The 25,484-nt window shown below is 40.4% G+C and overlaps 1 protein-coding gene across 1 annotated transcript in view; it reads right to left on the reverse strand.

Moving 5' to 3' along the window:
• Positions 1-25,484, reverse strand: part of PHLPP1 (PH domain and leucine rich repeat protein phosphatase 1) — a gene marked incomplete at its 5' end in the record, with an annotated part of 217,907 nt that overhangs the window by 64,539 nt on the left and 127,884 nt on the right. Inside the window, one exon of the mRNA XM_034996268.1 lies at positions 12,791-12,957. Within this exon, the coding sequence (XP_034852159.1) occupies positions 12,791-12,957 (167 nt within the window). The remainder of the gene's footprint in view (positions 1-12,790; positions 12,958-25,484) is intronic.

A 25,484-nucleotide genomic window follows, 5' to 3' on the forward strand; every position in this document is an offset into this window, starting at 1 on the left:
GAAAGGAGAAAGGAGAAAGGAGAAAGGAGAAAGGAGAAAGGAGAAAGGAGAAAAAAGAAAAAAGAAAAAAGAAAAAAGAAAAAAGAAAGAAAGAAAGAAAGAAAACCACTCCAAATCATAAGATGGTAATCACGTGGAAAGAGCAGTCACTAGATCTACTGTAATCTACAATAACCCTGCACTAACTAAATTCATGAAAACAATGAGTCACAAGCAGCATAAATCTGTCGTTTTCTGATTCTTTTATAAACTGGCAATATAATGATCGAAAAGATAAACAAGAGGTATGTTACCATGTCACAGTTAAACATATTTTCCTATGAAATGGTTTCTTTATTCAATTTATCCATGACTACCTTTTCTCATTTTCTTACCAACAGTTCTGCCCACAGCCAATTCAATTGCAACATCATTCAAGAGATGTTTAATATTAACCACCATACTACTAGGACAAAGAACAAAAATATAAAAAGCAGAGAACAGATCACTATTTCCACTCCTCTTCTCAGAGGAAAGAAAAAGAGAAGATCCATAAAGTATATTTGGATAAAATCCCAGTTGAGTCATATAAAGATATATAAAAATGAAAACCAGATAACCGCTCTATCAAAGATATCAGATTATCAAAGGAGAAAGTGAACGTAAGCTAAGGTCAGAGAGAATGATTATATCATGAAAACGTGCTTAGACATGAGTAGCTTAAGCTCACATCACAAATAAACCAAGCATATCTGGTAGTTAACAGAAAAAATCCAATACCCAAAAGTTTACTAGATACAATAAAAGTCTGAACAACCATCCATTCAGTAAACATTGTCTGAGTTCTTATTATGCACACAGGTGTGTGAAGCATACAAATGTGAGTTACATATGGTTTTCACCTCCAGGATTTTAAAAATAGTTTGGGAGTAAAGCTGCTCTAATACAAAGCACAAGATGAAACTTACTGGGAAAAAAAATCATGAGTACTCACAGAAAAGAAAACTCACTTTGATGGAAGGGACACAAACAAGAGTTTAATGGATGAGGAGATGGGGATTGGAAGAGAGGACATTCAAGGAGAACAGGGTGGCAGGATGGTTTCTCAAATTTAGCACGCGTTGTTAAAAATGCAGTTTCCTGGGTCTCATCACCAGAGGTTCTGACTCCGCAGGGATGGCAGGAAAAAAGGTGTTCTGTGAATTCCCCCTGATGTAGGCATTTCATAAATCGTATTTTGAGAAACACTGATTTGGAGGGCAAAAACTACAGGGTATACTTGGGAAAATTAAGCAAATGATAGCATTAAGCTGAAAGAACTGTGGTCGCAAAGGGCGAGTAAATACTAAGCACAGAGTCCCTCAAATTCCAGATGAAGACACTGCTATTTACCTATGAAAAAATTTGAATAAGAAGTAAAACAGTCTATGCAAGGATACATGGCTTTGTGTGTATCATGCAAATCATGGAACATCTCTGCTTACCTTGATGTGCTTCCACTACACACACACATGTACACACACACGCATACATACACGCATACCCCTACCTGTCTACCTGGGGTGAAAGGTGCATTCTGGCAGAAATCTTACAATTGGAAAGAGAGAAAACTATGTGGAAAGTCAGACTTTCTCTAAGGTTCTCTTGTTAATTACACGTCCCAAAGACATCACCCGGGAGGGATGAGTGTGCCCTCCTTTAGAGAAGCCACTGTGGAATGTCCTTCCAGCACTGGCACCACCATCCTAACCCACCGTGGGAAATGACAGCAAGTGCGTGACTCCTCCCAGTCACAGCTCTGTTACTATGGAGAGCATGGTGAATGACACCGGAACTACAGGCACTCTTAGGAATAACAACTCTCAGGGATTTTTCGTTTTCAAAAGTGGCACATGTGTCTGGTCAGAAGGAGCTCCAGAGTGAGCTGACGCTGTTTGACCGGAGGCAGAAGAGAGAGGGAGAAAGGAGCATTCCTGGGTTGCCCTCGGTATTCTTGTACTGGCGACCAAAGGGCTGTTTTCAGAAGTCATCAGGAACGACAGTAATCATGTTCCCAAGTCGTGACAACACTTCACCATTAAAAAACACAAAATAAGCATCATCGGTTGGCCTCTCCCTGCATGCTTTTATCACTGTCCCCTAAGAGCTATATGCAGAGTGAAAAGCTGGTTACCACTCAGAATAACAAATACCTACAAATACTATGTGCCACATTAACCGCTTGCAGTTAAGTTAAAGCTTGGAGAGTACAGCAAAGAGCTCAACAAGAACAAATGGAAGAATAGAATTGGCCAGAATACAATACCCTCACTGGAATCAAGCCAAGGCTTCTGAAGATCCCTCCTTTCTTTTCATTTAAGTGGGAAAAAAAAGTTAAACATCTTAAAGGATCCCAAGGAAGTCAATAGGGCAGACTGTAATTTAGTACAGTCTGGCTGATAAAGAAATCTTTTGTTTCTTTCTGAGCTCCCTCTTCGTGCACAATGTGAGGGAAGAAGAAAATCAGCTATTATTTTCAGAAATGAGGTCGGGAGCCCACACCAGGGGGAGGGGAGGACCAAAGGCTACACAATCTCAGCGCCCCAAGCACCAAGTAAAGGCTTTCCTTTGATCAGGGAAGGAAAATGGGAAACGTGTGAAATGGAAAGCTTCCCAAGAGGATCAAAATTCCATCTGAAAAGCAAAGCTGTATAATAAAGGAACTTCCAGTATTGGGAAGAGTTAACTGAAAGAAGGGCATTCCACCCAGTCTATGAAATTCCTTACACACTTGGCAAGCCTCACCAAACCCCAGTAGTGGAAATTCCTTCCCAAGGTTATTCATCCCTGAGCAGCACTTGTGCTAAGTGTTCTTTAACACATTGGCCATACCCTTTCTGCAGCACTTAGCTCTTGTTCACTTGTAATATTTTTTTATATCGCACAGCATTTTCAAAGAAGCTGAAACTGGGCTAAGTACTGCAGTTCTAAGTCTGGAAAATGAGCTGCAAAAATATTTTAGCATGCTGCTCCTGATCCTACTGTTAATGAATCATCACTATTCCCATTAAAAGTTGAGTTTTCAGAAATTACTGATAAAAACAAAATATTAAAATCTTTTTCTTTAAAAACCTGGAAATGTGAACTTTTGGTATGGGTAAAAAATTAACATGAATAACTTTGTAGCTCTGGAATGCCAAGATCCCCCCCAAAAACGTAGTAAATAAGGTCATTTGTTTTCCACTCCATGGGGATTAAAAATGTAGAAAATTGAGCTTTCTAAGAAGAAGGTACTTGATAAATTCCAGGCATAATTATGAGTTTCTCAATGCTCATTTTTTCATGGCTTTCATTCTACTCCACCCACACACTTGCACACCCAACTCAACTTCATTCCTTCTCCCCACTGTTCTCCCATTTGAAAAATCCCTGCTTCACCCCCACCCCCATCCCTCGTATTCTTTTTGGCTAAAACACATTTCACATTTAAACAAAGATCAAATCACTTCTTTCCTCCAAGTCTTTAATTCACGCTCTCCTTGACCCAAAGGTAATTGTAATCTTCATCATATTTTAGGTTACATTATACCCATTTTATACCATAGCCTATAAAACATAATGACAAGCTTACTCCTAAGTTTCTTGAAATTGATCTCCAGAGGCTATATAATGTAACATGATTGATCTACAATCATTCTAAAGGACTAATGTCCCCTTAAAATAGTCACCTCAAGCACTAAATACACCAAATGGTGCTACTGTTCAAAGCATTTTTTGGATGCTCTTTTCTGAAAGTTTTAGGATCACATTTCTTTGATTATCCTTGGTTGTGGGAAAACTAACAATTCAACAAATATTGCCATACACACACACACACACACACACACACACAATATCCCGTGTCTAAATATGGGGGGTGGGCAGCAGAGAGGGAAGACAAATATAAGGAAACTCCATCTCTGTTCTCAAGGACTTCATATAGATGATGATGTTTGAAGTTTTCACATGTTTATTATAAAAGGTATACTTGGTAAATGCACTAAGTAGAGAGAAAGCTAACAATTCAGAAAACGAAAAGGTCACATGGAAATGGGAAATAACGAAAAGCTTCAAGAAACAAAGGTCATTACAAATGTGCTTTGAAGGGGAGGAGGATTCACTGGGTTGAGCCCAGGTCTGGTGGGTGAAAAGCAGGCCAGGCACATTCCTTGCAAGGTGAAATGTGAAGTATGTTTAGAGAATGGTGAATAGACTTGTAAAAAAAAAATTTTTTTTTAGGTAAGTCCAATATCATACTGTCCATTTAAAATCTAATGCTTCCTTTTCCAACTACAAATCCCTTTCTTAGTAATCTTCTCTGAATCACCTCACCATGCAGGCTCTCTCATCTTACCTTCAACCAAAGAGAAACATAATGATAAATTACCAGTCTCCCTTCCTTCCACATGTGGCTACAAATACCTTTTGCAAAGAAGTGGGGTATACTTAACATAGTGTTGAAGGAATCAAGACGATTCCCACCACTATTCGCTCACAAATTCATTCCTTTACCAAGTATGTATGTAATGGCCCCCCTGGTAGTGGATCCTCCCTCTGAGGAAGAACAGATCCCTGCTCCCTAAGAATTCAAAGCAAACAAGATAAATACAGAAAACAGTAAAAAACAAAACAAAACAAACAGGTGACAGGCTGAAGTCAACTCTTTCCTTACGGTACCTATGCTGAAAGTCACTCAGGCAAAAATTAAATGCAACAAATGTTTACAAGTTGAAGCAATACAGCTATTCCTAGGCATTACATCTTCACAAAAGCAGGCTCTTTTTTACCTATTGCATTAAATATTGTGAAACTATGAGGGGCACAGTAACAAAACAACAACAAAATTCAGTATCCAAAGAAGAATGTTTAAAAAAAAAAAGGCTGATGGTGGTAAATCTGAGGGGACTTTTTTTTGGGGGGGGGGGGCATTTCAGGATCACGTATGGTAAAAAGCACATTAATAATTTTGCAGACATACATGATTTACCAAATAATTTGAAATGCCAACTTCTATTGAAGTTAAAGTTAATAATCCTCCTATAAAAAAATCAGCTCCATTCCTAGAACTTGCTGGGACCCTCTAGCTCTGCTAACTTTGTTTCTCTATACCAGCTCACCTACAAATAGCAAGAGCTGGGAATCAGATTCACTTCCCTTATTAATGGATGGAAGTAATAGATAATCACCAGCCATCAACACAACTGAAACATAATCATTTTGTATTTATGAGAGTACTTATTACATAATTTGTCTAATTTCTCACATATAGAATTAAGCAATTGAAGTGTTTTAATTATCCATTTGTCAAATATTAAAACAGGCTCACCTATAAAAGTGACAGGCAGAAGTGATTAATAAATTAAAATTATCTAAGATGAGGACATTTAAGTTCAAATGTAGTGGCAAACTTTCCAAGTACCATGGACAAAGCTACAGAAACACGCGCATACAAATTACTACTATCAAACTCTGCTTTTGAGTTTGCTTTCCACACAGCTCTTTGTAAACACTGCACTGGCTATCACCATAAAAGAACTCTCTGATCTGTCATACCTTACAAACTCTAGAGCCTTCAATGCAATATTACTACCAACTTTAATGGTAATTTTAAAAGAGCTAAATGTATCAGTACAGTAAAATGTTTGAACACTAACATAATTTTGTATAAATAAGTTCATACCGCTTCACTACAGTATTAAAAACAATAAACTTAAGACATGGTAAGGAAAGTTATATTCCTCGAATTTAAAACAGTAAAAGAAGTTGTCCTCTCCATTGACTTTACAAAGAAACGTATTATAATTTTTTATTTTTTTATTCTTATGTTAATCCCCATACATTACATCATTAGTTTTAGATGAAGTGTTCCATGATTCATTGTTTGTGCATAACACCCAGTGCTCCATGCAGAATGTGCCCTCCTCAATACCCATCACGAGGCTAACCCATCCTCCCACCCGCCCCCCTCTAGAACCCTGTTTGTTTTTCAGAGTCCATCGTCTCTCATGGTTCGTCTACCCCTCCGATCCCCCCCCTTCATTCTTCCCCTCCTGCTACCTTCTTCTTCTTCTTTTTTTTTTTTTCTTAACATATATTGCATTATTTGTTTCAGAGGTACAGATCTGAGATTCAATAGCCTTGCACAATTCACAGTGCTTACCAGAGCACATACCCTCCCCAGTGTCTATCACCCAGTCACCCCATCCCTCCCACCCCACCCCCCACTCCAGCAACCCTCAGTTTGTTTCCTGCGATTAAGAATTCCTCATATGGGGCGCCTGCGTGGCTCAGTTGGTTAAATGACTGCCTTCGGCTCAGGTCATGATCCTGGAGTCCCAGGATCGAGTCCCGCATCGGGCTCCCTGCTCGGCAGGGAGTCTGCTTCTCCCTCTGACCCTCCTCCCTCTCACGCTCTCTGTCTCCCATTCTCTCTGTCTCAAATAAATAAATAAACTCTTAAAAAAAAAAAAAAAGAATTCCTCATATCAGTGAGGTCATATGATACATGTCTTTCTCTGTTTGACTTATTTCGCTCAACATAATACCCTCCAGTTCCATCCACGTCGTTGCAAATGGCAAGATCTCATTCCTTTTGATGGCTGCATAATATTCCATTGTATATATATACCACCTCTTCTTTATCCATTCATCTGTCGATGGACATCTTGGCTCTTTCCACAGTTTGGCTATTGTGGACATTGCTGCTATAAACATCGGGGTGCACGTACCCTTTCGGATCCCTACTTTTGTATCTTTGGGGTAAATATCCAGTAGTGCAATTGCTGGATCATATGGTAGCTCTATTTTCAACTTTTTGAGGAACCTCCATACTGTTTTCCAGAGTGGCTGCACCAGCTTGCATTCCCACCAACAGTGTAGGAGGGTTCCCCTTTCTCCGCATCCCCGCCAACATCTGTCGTTTCCTGACTTGAAATGTATTATAATTTTAAAAAATTCTCCATTGCAAATAATAATAATCTTAGTACTAACACCATCTGGGTCATCTAAATGAAAATGTAGCTAATGTAAGTGAAGTTCTATTAATAAAATAGAGGTAAATAATACATTATAATTAATAGTGACACACATAATCAGGAAAGAAACCATTAAACTACCAAAAATTACTCTGATTTTGCCTCTCCTCTATATTTTGAAAACTAACTTGAAGAGTTCCAATGCCAATAAAGGAAAAACAAACAGTGGTCGTTCCAAGAACAATGTTTTCCCTCTGAAACTGCTGGCCTATGTGTGTACATCAGCATGCCATCTTTCCAGATTTAGAATGCGGCTGGAAATACCAACGTAAATGTTCTGTGAAAACAGCTCATTTATTTAAAGCAAGAATTTCCAATAGGAGAAAAATTAAGGCGATATGTGGTTAAGAGAGAAAGTCACTGAACTCCTACCTGTTTTAAACGCACTATACTTAAAGTTACTCCCTGGATATCTGCCCTAACTAATTTTGTAATCTAAAAATTCATTCCTTGAGACTTAGGTAAAAACACAGTAAGTTCCCCTCTGGTACCTCTCTCTAACATATTCACTGTGAAACATGCACTAGAATTAGCACAAATTCCTTAAATGCACAAATAAAAATAAGCAACTAAATATATGGCATATCTCAAATCTACCATATTAATTGTATCAGTATATAAAAGCTACATTAATGCTTTTTGGAGTATATGAGTTTAAAAATCTATATTATAATTTCATTTCCTAGCACTAAGTGTGTGTGTATGTGTATTATACTAGACTTACAAATTTATTACTTTGAGAACTTTGCAATAAAATATTTCTTGGACAATGGGGGTAGTAGTATGTGGTAGGAAAAAAAATTGGTTTAAAGCCCATTTGTTTTCTAAAGGGTAACACAACAGCAGCTTTAGCAGGTGCTCAGACCAACCCCCCCCACACACACCAAGTCCCCTCGGTCTATCTCCCCTAGGCATAAAGCAACAGAAAGAAACAGAAACCTTTGCTGCAGCGTAAAACTGAAAAATCTTCTACCTTAAGTAAAAGACATGGCTTTATCCTGCACACTACAAAGAACAAACTAATCATATGTAACTTCATATGCTTTGTTCGCTTTTCTAAAAAAAAGTAAATGAAAGAAGCTGGACACCACTATATACTACCCATTTATATCAAGTACGAAAACAGGCAAAACTCATTTATGGTGTTAAAAGTCAAGATAGTGATTATTTTTAATCTAATCTGTAATTAGAGGAGGGGCACAGGAAGGCTTCTGGGGTGCTAGTAATATTCTATTTCTCAATATAGGTACTGGTTACATGGATGTGTTTACTCTGTGGAAACCCACCGAATTGTAGACTCATACTTGTGCCTTTTCTATGATTTTGTTATACTTCTACAAGAAGACTTCATGAGGTTACACAAGGAAGAGTTAAGACCCCAGATCCTTTCCTCAATTCCAGCAGAACACAGCTTATTCCCTGGAAGAACCTGAACTGGAGAGTCTCTGGCTCAAAGACATCAGGCCCAGTAGAAAACACTGTTCTGAAAACAGGGATAAATTAAAAACCCACACTCTAACCTTGAGATTCCAGCTCTTTTCCTCACTCTGCTTCCCGAATCTTGGCATGCACTGCCCACACAGAAGACCACAGGATTCCTCTCAAGTAAAACTGACATGCCTCAGGGAAAAGATCCACAGATACTGTCTTTGGAAGTTCCCCAATGAAACCACAAGTTCACCCCCGATAGCCACGGCAGAGCAGCTGTATGGTGGAGAAGCCCTGCCCACGTATCTCAGTAGCCAACTCACTTTTCAGTGACTCACCATTAAATAGGAACAGAGAGCAAAGGATCACCAAATAGTTACTTTTTTTTTGTTAGATTTTTATTTATTTATCTGACAGAGAGAGACAGTGAGAGAGAGAACACAAGCCTGGGAGTGGGAGAGGGAGAAGCAGGGTTCCCGCAGAGCAGGGAGCCCGATGTGGGGCTCGATCCCAGGACCCTGGATCATGACCTGAGCCGAAGGCAGACGCTTAACGACTGAGCCACCCAGGCGCCCCCAAATAGTTACGTTTCTAACACAAAAACTCAGACACCTACACAAACAGGAAAAAAGAAACTGACAGTGCAAGAAGGAAATGAATAAATAAATAACTTTAATGTCCTCAGAAACAGAAGAGAAAAAACAGAAGAGAATGCTATTAAAATGTACACAAATTAAAAACAAATAAGAAAGAGCTCTTGAAAAATAAAGACAGCAGAATTTCAGAAGGGTTAAGATAGAGGACACCTGTCAAATAGGACATTAAAGCAAAGAGCTAGGAAAATTAGCGAATTAGAAGAGAAACAAGGAGGTCTCACCAAACTCCCAGGAATTCAGAGGAAGAAAAGAGAAAACCAAGGTCAGGGAGAAAATGATCAAAAAAACATAATGGGAAAGTTTTCCAGAACTAAAGGACATAATTTTTTTAGATCAAGTGTTCATCATAGTGGCTGAAATTAATAGAATGCCATAAAAGGAAGATCCTAAAATCTTTTGGAGGTTTAAACCAAACCAAACCAAAACAAACAAGCAAACAAAAGGGGGGAAAAGGTCACCTGTAAAGAGAGGAATCAGGATAGCATAACACTTTTTGATAGCAACTCTAGAAACTAGAAGATAATGGTGCACCGGCGTCAAAATTCTCAGGACACCCCGTTTTCCTACCTAGAAGCCAGCCAGGTTACCATTCAAGTGGGAGAGAAAAATATTTTCAGACATGTAAAGTGTCTAATAAATTGGTCTCCCGTGTCTCCTTTCTCAGGAAGATATTCCATTAAAAACAGGGAGTAAACCAAGTCTTTCTTCAAGTTACCAGCTGTCAGCAAACTATGGGTCCAACACGGGGGAGACAAGAACTACCAGGAAAATGACGGAAGGTCATCCCAGGACACCAGCTGTGCAGTAGGCACACGGAGCAGGTTGCTGCCCTGACTCCAGGACGAAAGAAGTGTCCAAGAAAAAGGTGTCAGAATGTCAGAGTTCTGTCAGAAAACTTAGAAACCCTAGAGAAAAAAAGTACGCATGTGAGAGGCTCCAGCCAACACAGGAAAGGAAATGTAGTCACTGCCTTTAAAGCGCCTTGGCTGTGGGCCACAGCTCCCTGCTCCAAAACGGACAGCTGGCCTTACCCCGAGCGGATGGCAGAGGCAGCGGTGTGCGCATGCGGGGAGGCAAGGTAAGAGAGCTACATCTTCACCTTCCACAGTAATAAATCAACATAGAATGTCCAAGAACAAAAAAACGTTAAAACAGCAGTATATAAAGAGTACTTCGGAAGATGCAGGAAAACTGCATAAAAGAGCCAAAAGACTCAAAAGTGGTTGCCTGGGGAGGAGGCCTGGGGTGTAAGGATGGGTGGGAGTTCCCGGCACATATTTCTTATTATAAGTCTTGTTGTTTGTTAAGATTTAAAAAAATCTACATAGGATGTTACTTGGGGAAAAGGTTTAAATTTTTAAACTACGAAACGAAAGCAAGGAATGTAGGAAACTGCAGGCGAGAAGACTAGCGAGGGCGAACTGCAGTGGGAAAATGACAGGGCAGCAGCCGCTCTGCAGAGCTCCCTGCGTTGTCCCTGTGCTGTCCCCACGCTGTCCGCGGGAGAGCGGAGAAGCGCTTCCTCGGACAGCTGCGGGACAGGCCGTGTGCTGAGGAAGGGGGAGCACAGGAGAAGGGGGGGAAGGGTCGAAAAGAAATTTATAGACGTAGAATCCACAGATATAGAGGGCCAATCAGGAAACTCTGAAAGAATTAAATAATAAGCAGGGCAATGCCCCAAATACCCTTTCACCTGGGTATTTATTTGTTTAGTCCAGAAATGCTGGCTGGCTCTTTGGGAGCATCCTATTCCCTTATGGAATTAGAAGCACTTTGATTTTCTTTGTGTTTAGGTTTTAAATTTTGAAATTATTATGAAACATGCAAATAGAAAAATACAAAAGATAATGATCATCCAAACAACCACTCTTCAGCTTTTTCAAATATTAACATTTTTGTCATATTTGCGTCTAATTTTTTCATATTTGCTTCTATTTTTAAAGAAATAAACATATGGATATAGCTGAAACCCTCCTCAGACCATTCCCTAATCCTATGCCCCTAACTGCCTCACAACAGGTAACCATCAATCTGAAACTGACATTTACCTTCTCCATCCACCTCATCTCTAAAATGGGAGCATTGGTTTGAATGAATTCTGATGTCCCTTTGCTGGTGTCTTAGGATTCAAGAGTATGATACCAAGAGTTTGAACGTCCTACACTGCTTATTATTTAGTTCTTTCAGAGTTTCCTGATTGGCCCTCTATATCTGTGGATAAAAGCACCTTTGCTGTAAAGTATGATGGTTATCTCAAAGAAAACACTTGTATGATTATTTGAGCTGTGAGCCAAACTAGTCAATTCATGGAATGCAACTTTTACGTGAAAGAACAACTGACAAATTCACTATTCGGACTTGGGTATTTGGCAGACATTTTCTCTACAATGAAGTGAGAAGGTCATTTCAGGAAAAACAACTGACGGTATTTGTTGCCAAGGATAGCCTTCAAGCTTCCAAATGAACACCAAATTTTGGAAAACTTGTTTCCACCGTGAACTTGAGAACTTCCCAATACTTAAAGATTTTTCTGATGAGCTCAGTGGTGATATTAACAACTGTGATGTCTTGAAATTGCACAATAAAGTGCATTAACATCTGGAATAGCTCCATTTTCTAATGAGCTAGTATTTCCCAAATGGCCAATAATTAATGAGATAAAGTGATGCATGGGCAAGGACCCATTTAAAGTGCAACAAAGGTCAACAGAACCTAATGTAAAAGAATTTTTTCAAGTTTAACAACAGGGTTTAAGATTCCATACTGGAACCAACATTTAAGAAATGACCACTTGTCAAGTTTTGGTATAGCATCAAAGAAGACTATTCACAATGGTCTGAAAAGACAATTAGAATACTCTTCTCTTTTCCAATTACACATTGCACAAACTTTATAATAAACACTTACTGGGTTTTTCTTTTTGGATATTAAAACACGTGAACACATAATCACAATGGTAAGTTACCATAGTTTAATCTCGGATCATTATCAGTCATTTAGAACAAGTGAACAATTCATTATTTAAAAGTTACATTCTTTTGCAGTTATAGTCTCAGATATCTGCAACAAATATATAAGCATCAGAGGCTTAATTTACCACAGAATCAAGAATGATCATTGCTCTAAAGAGGAAATGAATACAGTAAATTCTTAAATCTGTTTTAAGTACACGCAAATAAAGCCCCTTCTCTCCAGTTATAAAGCATACTGTTTTAACATTGGACTCTTGAAACCTACACACTAATCACCCAGATGCCCTGGTATTAGTGGATTTAAACCTTAGTTCTTAAACTGGTGGGGAAATGTCTTTTCACAGAAGAAACTGACTTTTCATAAATTTCAAAAGAAATAATCTAATCTGACCAAACCTCAGTAGTTCAGAAGTAACACCGAGTAACAAACTTTTCACAGACCCATTTGTAGATCAGTTAGGGAACAGAAGTGTTTTCAAAAGAAATATCCTTCTTACACAAATCTGTCCAGTTAATTAATATCATAAATCATTCGTTTCAAAGGCAGGGACCTTAAAAAAAATTCTAGAATGAAACTGATAATGTCCTCACTTCCATAAAGTCCTATTACCCTGCCCTCTGAAAGAGAAAGGTTACACACTGTAGCTTTTTAAGTCAGAATATTCAAATAACAATCAGAGGCTACCCATTTCTGTATGCTCACCTTTGCAGTTCATTGAGCCCCCTGGCAGTTGGTAGGCAGGGATTCTGCCTTAGGAAGTTTTGTTTTAAGTTGAGATGAGTGAGGTCTTGGCTGTAGAAGAGGTTGGCAGGCAGATGCTCCAGGCTACAACACGAGAGGTCCACTGAGCTAATGCGTTGTGACGCAACCTGGAGGGGGATAAAACCCAGCCTGATTTTAGTACCGTCCATTTATCCTACAGATGCCCTCTATGGATAGAAACACAATAACCCCGTTGAGAACACAGACATATTGTACAAGTGGCACTAGTTAGGAGTCCAAACACAAACCAGTAGACTATTTACTTAACATGGAACCAAGTCAAGTACTGTAAAAGCAGAAAACAGTGTCCCTGCCAGGAAGGTACTTACAGTAACCCTGCGGAGGAGACAGGTTACAAAAAGCACAGATTATCCTATCAGGTTCAGTGATATCAGTAATCTCCTCCAACCGTAGGGGTTATGTTCCTGAAAACGTTTATGGTAAGGGAATTCAGAGCTAAATAATACAAGACTCTAGAGTAACTACAGGGTTAGGAGATAGACACTAAGGTCTAGATAGAACCTATCAAAGCCCTTGTATATACTGATTTAAAACAGCACAAATAAAGAATAGCTGTATCGATGGCCTTGTACACATCTTTAATAGTAATGGCAGCATATGATCAGATTCCGCTGTCTGCTTGCCCTCAACTTCTTGGGTTGTCTGTCCCACAAAGCTTCAATGAGATGCTCATAAATTCATTGGGCTTTGCTTCGTGCAAGTATTCTAAGTAAAATTTATTTTATGTCTGAATGTTTATCCACATATTCAAAGCCTTCCTGGTTGAATGACTATGACCGTGGCGAGAGTCCCGGGGCCACAGACCAACTAGCATGCTAGAGACAGAAAGAGCACTGGATGACCTGTATTTCTCAAATGCTTTCTCCAATATTCCAAGTCATGCAGTGCCACTTTATGCCTCTGCGTGTGGCTTCAGCCCCACTTGCACACACCTTGGCTCCTTCTCTGCCCCAGAGAGGCCACGGTAATACTGTTCTAAGATTTGGATTGATTCTCCCTTGTGCTCTTTATCTTTACCAAAGCTTTATGGCAGGAACACCACTCCTTATCTGTGACCAGTATGATGTCCTTTTCTATTTCCAAACTCTAGCTTTCTCTTTCCCAGTTACAGAGGCAGCAGGGCATGGTCCTCAGGAGTGTGACCCTGGGGTCCGTGTGCAGCTTTATGTCCCAACCCCCCCACTTAGGAGCTGAGGGGACACGAACAGATCACTGAGCCCTCCGAGCTGCAGTTTTCTCACCTGTGTACCAGGTGTAAGGGTGACATGGACATCTACCAGCCAACACAGAAACAGCATTCAGTATACGGGGACTGCTAGTACTACCATTATTAGTATTGCTACTATTGCCAAATAGGATGATTCACATCTTACATCTACTGAAATCCAAATTCTCCTGATGCTAAAAAGGTATTCAGAAGTAAATGTGCATAAAACCTATTCTGCTGATGGCATATTTGAGGTTAGAAAGAAATTACTGTGCACACTTGAGAACTAAGGGGAGAGTGAGGTAAAAACAGCCTGGCAGGGCTCAACTCAGAAGACTTTACAGGGGCGCCTGGGTGGCTCAGTCGGTTAAGCGTCTGCCTTCAGCTCAGGTCATGATCCCAGTGTCCTGGGATCGAGTCCCACATCGGGCTCCTCGCTCAGCAGGGAGCCTGCTTCTCCCTCTGCCTGCTGCTCCCCCTGCTCGTGTGCACTCCCTCTCTCTAGCAAATAAATAAAATCTTAAAAAAAGAAAAAAAAAGAAGTCTCAGTCTGCATTTTAACAACTATATCTTTCCCTGAATTTTCACTATTAAATAAGAAAAAGAAGAAACTGTTGTCCACAAAAAAAGAAGGAAGGAAGGAAGGAAAAAAGAAAATCCCAAACAGGGCCAAATCATCCATATACACTAAAAGATGTGAAAAGAGCCATGAGGAATGTAATGGGCCTGAAAGGCAGGTGCAAACGCTCACAGGAACCTGTTACAGGCAGAGAGGGTGCACACACATTGAGCATGTAAGGGTGCCCTGTGGTACAACAGTAAACAAGGCAGACACAGTCTCCGCCCTGGGTGAGCACACCTCAAGAGAAGCAGAGGGAAATTAGGTACTACATGATAATGATTACAGTCATGGTAAGTGCATGATCTAAGAAGTCAGGGAAGGCTTCCCAAAGGACCTGATGTCCAAGCTCAAACTTCAAACTTGAGTGGAAATCTGTGTTTTCGTCTACCCCCAATCCTTTTTCCGTATCTTCCTATAGCAATCCTTCAGGATCCTGGGATCTTGACAGAGCTTCGAACAAAGCATGTTGACCCTCTGGCGACAGGGATAGGCACGTACTCCAGGCCTGAACAACCAGAGTACCCCATCCACTGAACCCACGATTGATCCAAAAGTACTGGCATGTGACCCCAGCTGGGCTACCAGAGGCCTTCTCTGGGATTTATGTATTCTGAAGCCAGGAGAGAAAACACGAACACACATGACTCCATATATTATATATAAATAGCTATGGAACAGTAACTATTAACCACATAAACCCTACATCGGTCACATACCAAATTAATGATGGCAATTGTTTCTATATGGGTCGGGAGGGGAAAGGAAATAAGAATGGGAAGATAGGAAGGAACTATGGAAATGTGTTAACAATTGGGGAAGACAAGTACATGGAAACTGTAATATTATCCTTTGTGCTCTTCTGTGTGCATGTGTATGTGTGTTTACTTTGGGAGAAAAATGTAATTTCAATTAAAATTTCAGTTAAAGAAGAAAATGGATGAGAGCAGTCTTCTGGCTTTCTTTGAATTCGGTGTTCTACTAGGTGGTACACCAGGGACAACAATTCCTCCTGTCATCAAAGGGATCCCCTTAACTAGTGGGCTGAACAGTGGCCCCAAAAAAGGAGGCGAGGCAGACAAAAACACAGATTTCCACATCCTAGTCCCTGGAATCTATAAATATTATCTTATATGGCAAGAGTGAATATGACTTTATATGACGAAATATGTATCCTTTAAGAGAGAGGCAGTGTTTTGAGGTAGAAGAAGAGAAGTCGATGTGACCATATGGGGGCAGACACAGAAGTAATACGGACCACAAGCCAAAGAATGTTTAGAGCCACCAGAAGCAGATAGAGGCAAGGAATGGATTCTCCCCTACAGCCTTCAAAGGAGTATGGTCCTGCCAACACCTTGATTTCGGACTTCTGGCCTCCAGAACTCCATACATTTCTGTTGTTTTAAAGTCACCAAGGTTTTGTTAACTGGGAAACTAATACTCCCTTCACAACTTTTTCCAGAGTACTTTTCATTTTCAGTCATTCAACACGTTTACTGAATACCTCCCATATGCCAATACTGGCCTAGGTAAGCCCTTGGTATGCTTCAGTAAACACAATTAAGATCCCTGCCTTCGTACATAAGTCAATTATATGTTAAAAATTGGCAAATACTATGGAAAAAACAGAGCAAGGAACAGGGGGTCAGGATTGTTGGAAAAGTGGTCAGTTCTCCTTGAATAGGTTGGTCAGGGTGGGCCCCACTGAACAGGTGACATCTAGACACGAAGGGCATGAGGAAGTTGGCTGAAGGGATTTGTCTAGAGGAACACGGAAGTAGCAAGGGTAAAGGCCCTAAAAAGGGATGTGCCCGGCATGTTGGAGGGGAGAATGACTGTATGTAGTGAGATCAGAAAGGTAAGGGTGTAGGGATGGGCAGCAGGTCCGGCAGGGTCTTTTCAGTCCCTGTAAATACTCTAGCTTTCAATGTGAGCAAAATGGGAAGCATGGAAAGGTTCTGAAAATCTCTGTCTCTAGACCGCAAGCTCCATAAGGGCAGGGATTTTTGCCTATTTTGTTCACTGATATACCCTGATATGCTCAGCACTTGGTGAGACCCTCGAAAAAAGTACTTGTCAGAAGAATGGCCACTGGACCAATTTCCAACCCCTGCTTTCTCACCAGCTTGCATCTGACACACCTAGCGTATGCTTTCACACAGAGACTACTGTGAAGAGGACAAATCCTATTTCCACTGAGGCGTCACACTAAATACTCTCCTCAGACAACTGACAGATAATGATTACATGTCAAGTAGTATTTGATTCCTTTCCTCGTTCTGGACCACAAGCTGTTGCTGCTGGAAACAAGGGGAAAGAAGCCACATTAACAAGGTGACAACAAGCAAGAGCCGTGCACAGCAAGAACAGAAAGGACAGCAGCAGGGCAGTGAGCTGCCAAGGTGACCACAAAAGCTACCAGGAGCTGCCCCTCCACCCCGTCTCTGCAAAAAGGGGGGGGGCGGATTTAAGTGCTTCCACGCAGACCAGCCTGGGCACATAGGGATATGCCACAAAGAGATTTGCTTGACTCCCATGTGAGAAAACCATCGGCTGGACTGTCCAAAGAAGCTGTGACCCACATACATGGCACCTATTAAAACTAAGATCCTTCACAGGAAAGACCTAAATAAGTAATAAAAATAAATCAGAAATCCACCTGGCTATACCTCAGAGCAAGTAGCCTTTTATTACTTTTTTTTTTCTTAAGTAGTAGGAATAGCAATAATACCAGCTAACATTTAGGTGGTGCTTCACTTGTGGGCGGCCCTCTTCTAACTGCTCTAGCCAGGCTACTTAACCTTCACAACAACTCAGTGTGGTGATGACTTACCCTCATTTCAAAGATGAAGGGTAAACAGAGTCACAGAGCACGCCCATGGTCACCCAGTTTGAGCAGTAGCAGAACCTGAGTTTGAACGAGGACCTGTACTTCTTTTTTTTTTTTTTTAAAGATTTTATTTATTTATTTGAGAATGAGAGAGAGAGAGCACATGAGAGGGGGGAGGGTCAGAAGGAGAAGCAGACTCCCTGCCGAGCAGGAGCCCGATGCGGAACTCGATCCCGGGACTCCAGGATCATGACCTGAGCTGAAGGCAGTCGCCCAACCAACTGAGCCACCCAGGCGCCCGAGGACCTGTACTTCTAACTCCCATGATAAAATAATAACGTAACCCCTTAGACCACAGCAAAGATGATCAGATGCTATCCCAGGGGAAGCTTAAGCCTCAGGAACGGCAGTGACAGAAGACAGTCTGGCATGTTCGAGAGAAGCAGACAGCATCTGCTGACCACAAACAGACTTCAGGGAAGGGGTGAAGCCCCATGGGGGCACCATTCCTTGACATCATGGGCTCTGCCCACTGCTGTCTACACAGCTTGTCTACCTGGGCAGCGGTGATGCCACTTGGTGAGCACTTCACTGAATTCTAAAAGGTTACAGGAAAAGTTTAAAAGGTTATAGAAATTTAGAAAGTGAAAGAAAAGGGCACATGCAGAAATCACCTCAAATCTGTTATAGGAAGGGATCTCTAAAGGACCTCACAATGAGAATACAAAATCCTTTTGGTAAAAGCTACTGTACTTCTATTACACCTCCCAACATCAAGACAGTGGAAGACACAAAGTTGAGATCCAAGCAACTTGACATGCAGGAGAAAGGGCACAGTCTTAACAATATTCAGGGCGTACAAACAATTCTACCACTTCCAAGCCATGAGGCTCTGGATAAGTCACTTCATCTATCTGTCCTTCTGTTCCCTCATCACTAAAGAGGAATAGATGGTACCTGCCCTGATGAATTGAACAAGCTGCTGTAAATAATACTTTTCTCATTTAAAAAAAATCAGGAGAGGCTCTACAGACCAAGCATCCCTTGACCAACAATCACAGCTGAGCGCAGTGTAAACCTATAACACAAAAAAAGGACGAGAGCACCGGCAACTGTTCTTGCCACCTTGAGCAGTACACAGATAAAGCTCAGTCAAAGGCAGAACACGACACTAGTTATGAGGCTCACAGACCATCCATGAACTACACATGAAGGGATTCAAGTGTTAGAAGATTGGTTCAGTGGAACTGTGGCTAGGGAAATCCGCGCTAGTCTGGATTAACAGCAAAACATTTTTTTAAGGCTCACAGAGTTGGGGAACTAAATGGGATTTCCCCCCCATGAACCTACATATTCTGGAAGACACATAAAAGTGAACATGAATTCCAACGACCTTCTCAGGTTGTCTTCTTTTCCAAATTACTTGTAAACATGTTGGGAGGGGGAGGGGGAAGTTCATTTGGGCCTCAAAATATTTCCCCAAAAGTACACTGCAGGGTAAACATAAAAATGGTAATATGAACGACAAACTTTTCAGACGACCTACTGGGCTTCCAGATATTTCTAACAGGCTACTCAGCTCAACACTTCCCTCAGTTGTTTCTTGGCAAGCCTTTAGGGCACTTATGTCAAAACTGGTCTCAGCTATGCATCTAGCTGAGTTGCATTTCTAAACCAAGACATCTCTCCTGTCCTAACCAATCCTTGCTATGCTTTTGAAATTATCATCTTCCCTTGTAACAGGACTGTCCTCATCTTTTATTAGCAAGGAAAGGTTTAGAAAAACATTCATGTGACTTACTTTGTTGTCGTTACCACTATACTTTAGTGAAGGGGCATTTATCCTTATTATGTGCCAAACATGCTCAAAATCAATCAAAATGACCCTGAAAGGCTTGGTGAAAGCAGCTGAAATAGCACAAGTAATTCTACTTGTGTAAAGTAAAAGACTGTTGCACACCAGCACAGTGAGTCATTAATTGCTCTGGCCTAACTTTCAGTGGCTTGGAAAATTATGCCCTGGCTACAGGGATAGTCTCTGGGGAGTTTACTAGACTTCTGTAAAAAATTCTTAACCTCTTAACTGACCTAGTTTTAATTCTCACTCCCTAAAAATGCTTTGGGAAGGCATGAGGGAGGAGAATATAAATTTAGAAGAGTCTTTATTAATCTTTTAGCTAAGCATTCTAGCAACTTATTTTCAACTCCATCCTCATCAATAGTTTTATAATACTTTATATCAAACCAAAGTTTCCAATTTTAATAAAATTCAAATTATCACCGCTCTATGACATGCAATCATTTCTTAAAAAAAAAATCCACAAATATATAGGAAATGCCTTAAATTGACCCCAGACCTTTTTGCAATGACATCTCTTTTCTTGATCCTGTACTAATATTACAATTTTATAAAATCTGTTTAACAACAGGTGAAGATAACTTTGGTATAAAATTAATTACAATATATACATTAATAGGAGCTAATTAATAATTAATAATTAGTAATTAAAATACACTAATAGGAGCAAAGCAAGGTGCCGATGTTGTTAAAGCCCTGTTAAAGCACCAGGCTATAACAATATAGAAAAAACAATACTGAGAAATTTAGAATAAGAGCTCCACCTAAGCATCCTGACCTCTCTTTGCCAGGCGAATGGAGGGGATGGGGACGAGTGAATCTCTCAACATATGTTTATCATTTGCCTCTATGAACCGGGCACTAGACTTGGTCCTGGAGAGGTGGCACTGTGTGTCTTCAAAAGCTTGGTCTCTTGAGACATGGACACCTACACGACCGTAATTCAAGAAGGTACGCACAATGGTGTGATGAGAGCACCCAGAGCAGAGAACACAAAGCTCAGAGCAACCCTGTGGCAATCCCAGCACCCACACTCCCCTCCCTCGCCTGGGCACTTGGGCAGAGACTTGCACATCACCACCAAGAGCAGACAGAACTGTGGTGTTTGTCCAGGGAGCTCGTTGCATGGCCTCCACTGTAAATGCAGACCTGGCACCACCTTTCCCGGAGCCAGAAGCAACAGTGAAAAACTGTGAGGAGATGGCACCAACAGCCTCCCAGGATCACTCCCATGTCACTCCGGCCGTTATCGTCCCCCCCACCCACACACAAACCCCATTGTGTTTCTGAGTAACAGAAAAACAGAGCTCAGCTTGGGCGGAGATCAAATCTGAACTCAGAGTTCCTTCCTCATTTCCGTATTGGCAAACTAGGTGTAAACAGTCCGTTTAGACAGTGGCCACCTGAGAAAGTGGCATCTCCCCGACCACGGGGAAGGGAAAAGATAGCCAACCACAAAAAACACTTAAATTCTAGCTTTCTGGTGAAAGAAGTGATGTAAACGTATACTTAAATGATTCTACTATTAGAAACGAGCTACTTGTTTTGTATTTTAAGTTCCAAATCTAACATATAAGGTCGAGCATGTTAGACATAAAGAGGTCATTGACATTTTTCCAATTATTCCGTGATTCCTTACTTTATGAAATTATAAATCAGACCAGTCGGTAGACGAACTTAACTCTTCAGAGTAGGTGTAGGAAATGCAATACTCTGGGTTACAAATACTGGGATCTTCCAAGATAAGCAAATATATAATGGAAACTAAACTCTTAACATATATATATATAAATATATAAATATGAATATATTTTATATATTTTATAAATATAAAGTCTGTATATTATATATAAATATATATATTTTTACTATATATTTATATATTACTATATAAATATATATAAATAATATATATAAGTATATATATTTATATATTTACATTGGTCTAAAAACTCAGACTAAAATGACTTAACTTCATAATATTAACATGACCAGATACAGAGATGTGGTTAATCATATATGGTGGATTCCTGAGAGAGCAATACTTGACCAGTTTCTGAAGAATTAGACAACAGCAGTCCTCTCAACAATAAAATCAATTTAATCTGCCTTGGATGAGTGCTCGCTTCGGCAGCACATATACTAATCTGCCTTGGATGACATAGAAAGCACGTCAGATTTCTTAAATATGTCTTGGTCATCATTTAAGAAGACGGACGAGCAGTGCACAGTGGCTTCCCTAGCAGCATACCCCATACAACAGACTGTGTGACAAACCACCTCTTTTTCTACCACTGAGCTGCCTGGATGCTGTTGACAACCTTGTATGTGAAGTACTTCTCTTTGACATTTTCAGTACATTTCAGTTATTGAGTCTTGGTCTGTTTTGTTCCCTCAGGCCACTGTTAAACATTGGAAGTACAACTAAAGAAAAAAGAGCAAGGTAGCAGAACTTCCTGCATAAAGCATGGCTGGATACTTCATACCTTAGTTCCCTCATCTGCAAAATGGAGATGTGACAGTATCTTGTCCAGAGTTACTCCCTCTTTTGTTGTAAAACCTGACCTCGTAGAGTTGTAATGAGTACTTACTTCACAGGGCTGCTATAAAGCACCTAGAAGTGTGCTTGGCACATAGAAAAAGTTACCAAAACATCAGTTATTCCTATTGGCATTATTGCGGTCACTACTAGATCGATTCATTAGGCTAAGTGATTTTATGAACAAAATACATCAACAAGTTGGGGGTAAAAACAAAACTTCTTTTTATTTTGGCGTCGACCTCATGGATGAATAACTAATTCACTTTGGATATAATGTGTGAAGCAAGGAAAATGATGGTTACATATTCTGGGCTCATCAGTTGGTATCTTCAAGTATGCATATCGATAAACCAGCTGAAGAAGGGATCTGGGAACCACATGACAGCAGGACGTGGAACTACCGGAGATGCTCCTCCTGAAAACAGATGGCTAAGGGGTGGAGGGGGGCACAGGAATCATGCTAACGTCCATATTCAAAGGCCATCAAACAGAATTATCCCGTGTTATACTAGAGAGCAAAACCGGATCGACAGATTGAAGCCATGGGGAAAAGACTTCCGCTCACTGGCAAGGAAGAGCCGTCTGGTCAAACAGTACACGTCTGAAACACTGCGGACGGTTTTGGGAGGGAAGGAAGTCTGGGCGTCCAGAAGGTCCTTGCTGAATCTTGAATTCTAAGTCTCTGAACTAAGAGCACCTGATCATGGCTACAGCTTAAGGTTCAACTAAAGAACACTTTCAAAGAAAAGACCGAGTAACTATTAAGATAATTATTCCAGAAAACTACAACTGGTAATATTACCTTTTTGGTGACTTTCTTAAAGGGCCCTTTGCAATCTTAAAATAGTATGTTGCAACTTTAAAACACAGCTGTAAGCCCCTTGCTTGACACCGAGAATGTATTTTATTATAGGTAGTAACAATATACAGATAAAATCCACATGAGGAACACATTTCTTCCGTTTGCTGAGACCCTGACCTAGAAGTTGAGCCTAGAAGAGTGCCCTGCATAAAGAAAGGGTGGAATTAGTCTTCTCTCTACCCTCCCTCCCCATGTCTCTCATGGCAACTCTGTAGTAACTCCAACAAAGTGCAGAATAAAGGGGAGGAAGCGAGAAGACCCAGGGAGGGAAGATGGAGACACAGGGGATCAGTTTAACCCAGTAAATGGACAAGCCGGCAGCATTTCACAAAAGCATGCCTCTTTTGCTAGGGAATGGTAAGCAAACTAGGTAAAAAATACCTAGGATAATACTTGGATAAAACTGGATGATAAAACTTTGGAGAAAATAAAATTAAATGGCTTTAAACTGAAATGACTCAGAATTCAAGGAAAAATCCGTTTTTTAAGAATATGTTAACTAGGGGCGCCTGGGTGGCTCAGTCGTTAAGCGTCTGCCTTCAGCTCAGGTCATGATCCCAGGGTCCTGGGATCGAGCCCCACATCGGGGGCCTGCTCAGCGGGAAGCCTGCTTCTTCCTCTCCCACTCCCCCTGCTTGTGTTCCTGCTCTGTCTCTGTCAAATAAATAAATAAAATCTTAAAAAAAAAAAATGTTAACTAGGATTTCAGAACCAATAGTTGCCACAGGAAAAAAGAACAGACAGGATTAGCAATGTGGAAATAAGACGAAGCATAATTATAACCACAAAGAGATCATTTTAATATTTTACTAACTTAATCACAGTTTTACATATCACAAAAACAAAATTTAATGCAATCCAAAATATTTCATCAGTCAAAGCAGAATTCCTAAATTCCCTAATTTCATAAACTGTTGCTCATATCCATAAGGAAGATTCCATAACATGAACTAACATGAACTTTTCTGTAACAAATTCATTACTATGTTAGAAAGTTAGTTATCATATTTGGTAACTTATAATCAAATTTGCCCCAGGAAATGACATGGAACTAGCAGGAAACAGACAGGCCAGCACTTTTTAAACTTCATCTAGCTTCTATTTTTTTTTTTCTTTCTCATGCTGCTCAGACATCTGTGATAGAACTATATTTTCACATTTTACACAGCTGAGCCTTTGTACTTACTTTACACCTCTCCTTGAAATGCCCTTCCCTTCTTGTCTTTGTAGTGAACTCCTATTCATCCTTCAGAAACTCAATTTGCCCATTACCTACTTGAAGTCTTCCTGTACCCAGACAGCTCATATACTGGATTTCCAAATTTTTCTCATATCTTCACTACAGAGTTGGTACAAGAACAATCTCCTTGAGATGGGGTGACGTATTATAAGCTAAAATCTATGTCACATGGTTTAACTTAAGCTTCTCCCACAGATCTGCTAGACTGTCCTTGGTCAAATAGCCCTTAATTCTCTATCTAAAGAATGGGTATAAAATGTGATGTGAAGGTTTCTAAAAAAACAAATGAACAACAACAAGAATAACAACAACAAAAACACCTGGACTTCTTAGCAGAAACGTACTGAGGGCAAAGCCTCTTACCCTTATAATCCCAATGTAAGCAACTACAGCACAATCCCTAAAAGACAGGTTTCAAATCATGCTGACAAAAAGCAGCATACTCCCTAATCTACACTTCAAATTAAGAGGCAAAAATGTGTAAAAGATGACTAAGTAATCTTTCAGGGTTCCTTGCAGCTCCATCTAATGACACAAATCTTTATGTTGGAAACCTTAATCCTATTACATTAGAATGACTGGACTCAAGTAGTTAGTGAAGTATTCTTTGAGTGAAATCTGGCCCAGAAAAACACTCTTTCTAAGCATGTGAAAGCCAAAGTTCAGTTGTGATTCACCATATACTTTATTCTTATTTAAAGGGGTGATATTTACTCATTACTTCATGTGATCTTTAATTCAGCATGAAATGTGGCCCTGACTTGCCTACACTATGCCTATTAAGAGTGAACCCAAGAGCGCCTGGGTGGCTCAGTTGGTTGAGCGACTGCCTTCGGCTCAGGTCATGATCCTGGAGTCCCGGGATCGAGTCCCGCATCGGGCTCCCTGCTCTGCGGGGAGTCTGCTTCTCCCTCTGACCCTCCCCCCTCTCATGTACTCTCTCTCATTCTCGCTCTCTCAAATAAATAAATAAATCTTTAAAAAAAAAAAAAAAAAGAGTGAACCCAATATATCAAGGCAACCAAACAGTTCACGGCAGTGACAAAAACAAAACAAAACAAAAAACAAGAGGCCTAGAATAAAATACTACGGTTAATACTGGAAGAAAGACAGGAGAGAGAGCCAATATGATAGCCACAGTCACTGGAAACTGCATGTCAGCCCCTGATCAACAAGGAGGGAGAAGCGTGCACGAGCTATGCTGCTCCATGGGGTGTGAATTTGTCACGATGGGCCATATAACACACATGTAACACAACTGCTCACAGGTGATAACTGCAGAAGCTGGGTCACAAGGTATGTGGTTGTTACTATACTATTATGTCCATTTCTAAATATTTGACATTTTCCACAATAAAAAGTTAAAAACACGTTCATGCACAACACCCAATCCACGATCTGATTCCCCCCTTTTTAAATCTTCCCTGAAATAAAGAAACAGACTTTAAAGTGGGA

Source organism: Mirounga leonina, unplaced genomic scaffold (assembly GCF_011800145.1).
Source record: "Mirounga leonina isolate KUSES-001 unplaced genomic scaffold, KU_Mleo_1.0 Mir_93, whole genome shotgun sequence".
NCBI lineage: Eukaryota > Metazoa > Chordata > Mammalia > Carnivora > Phocidae > Mirounga > Mirounga leonina.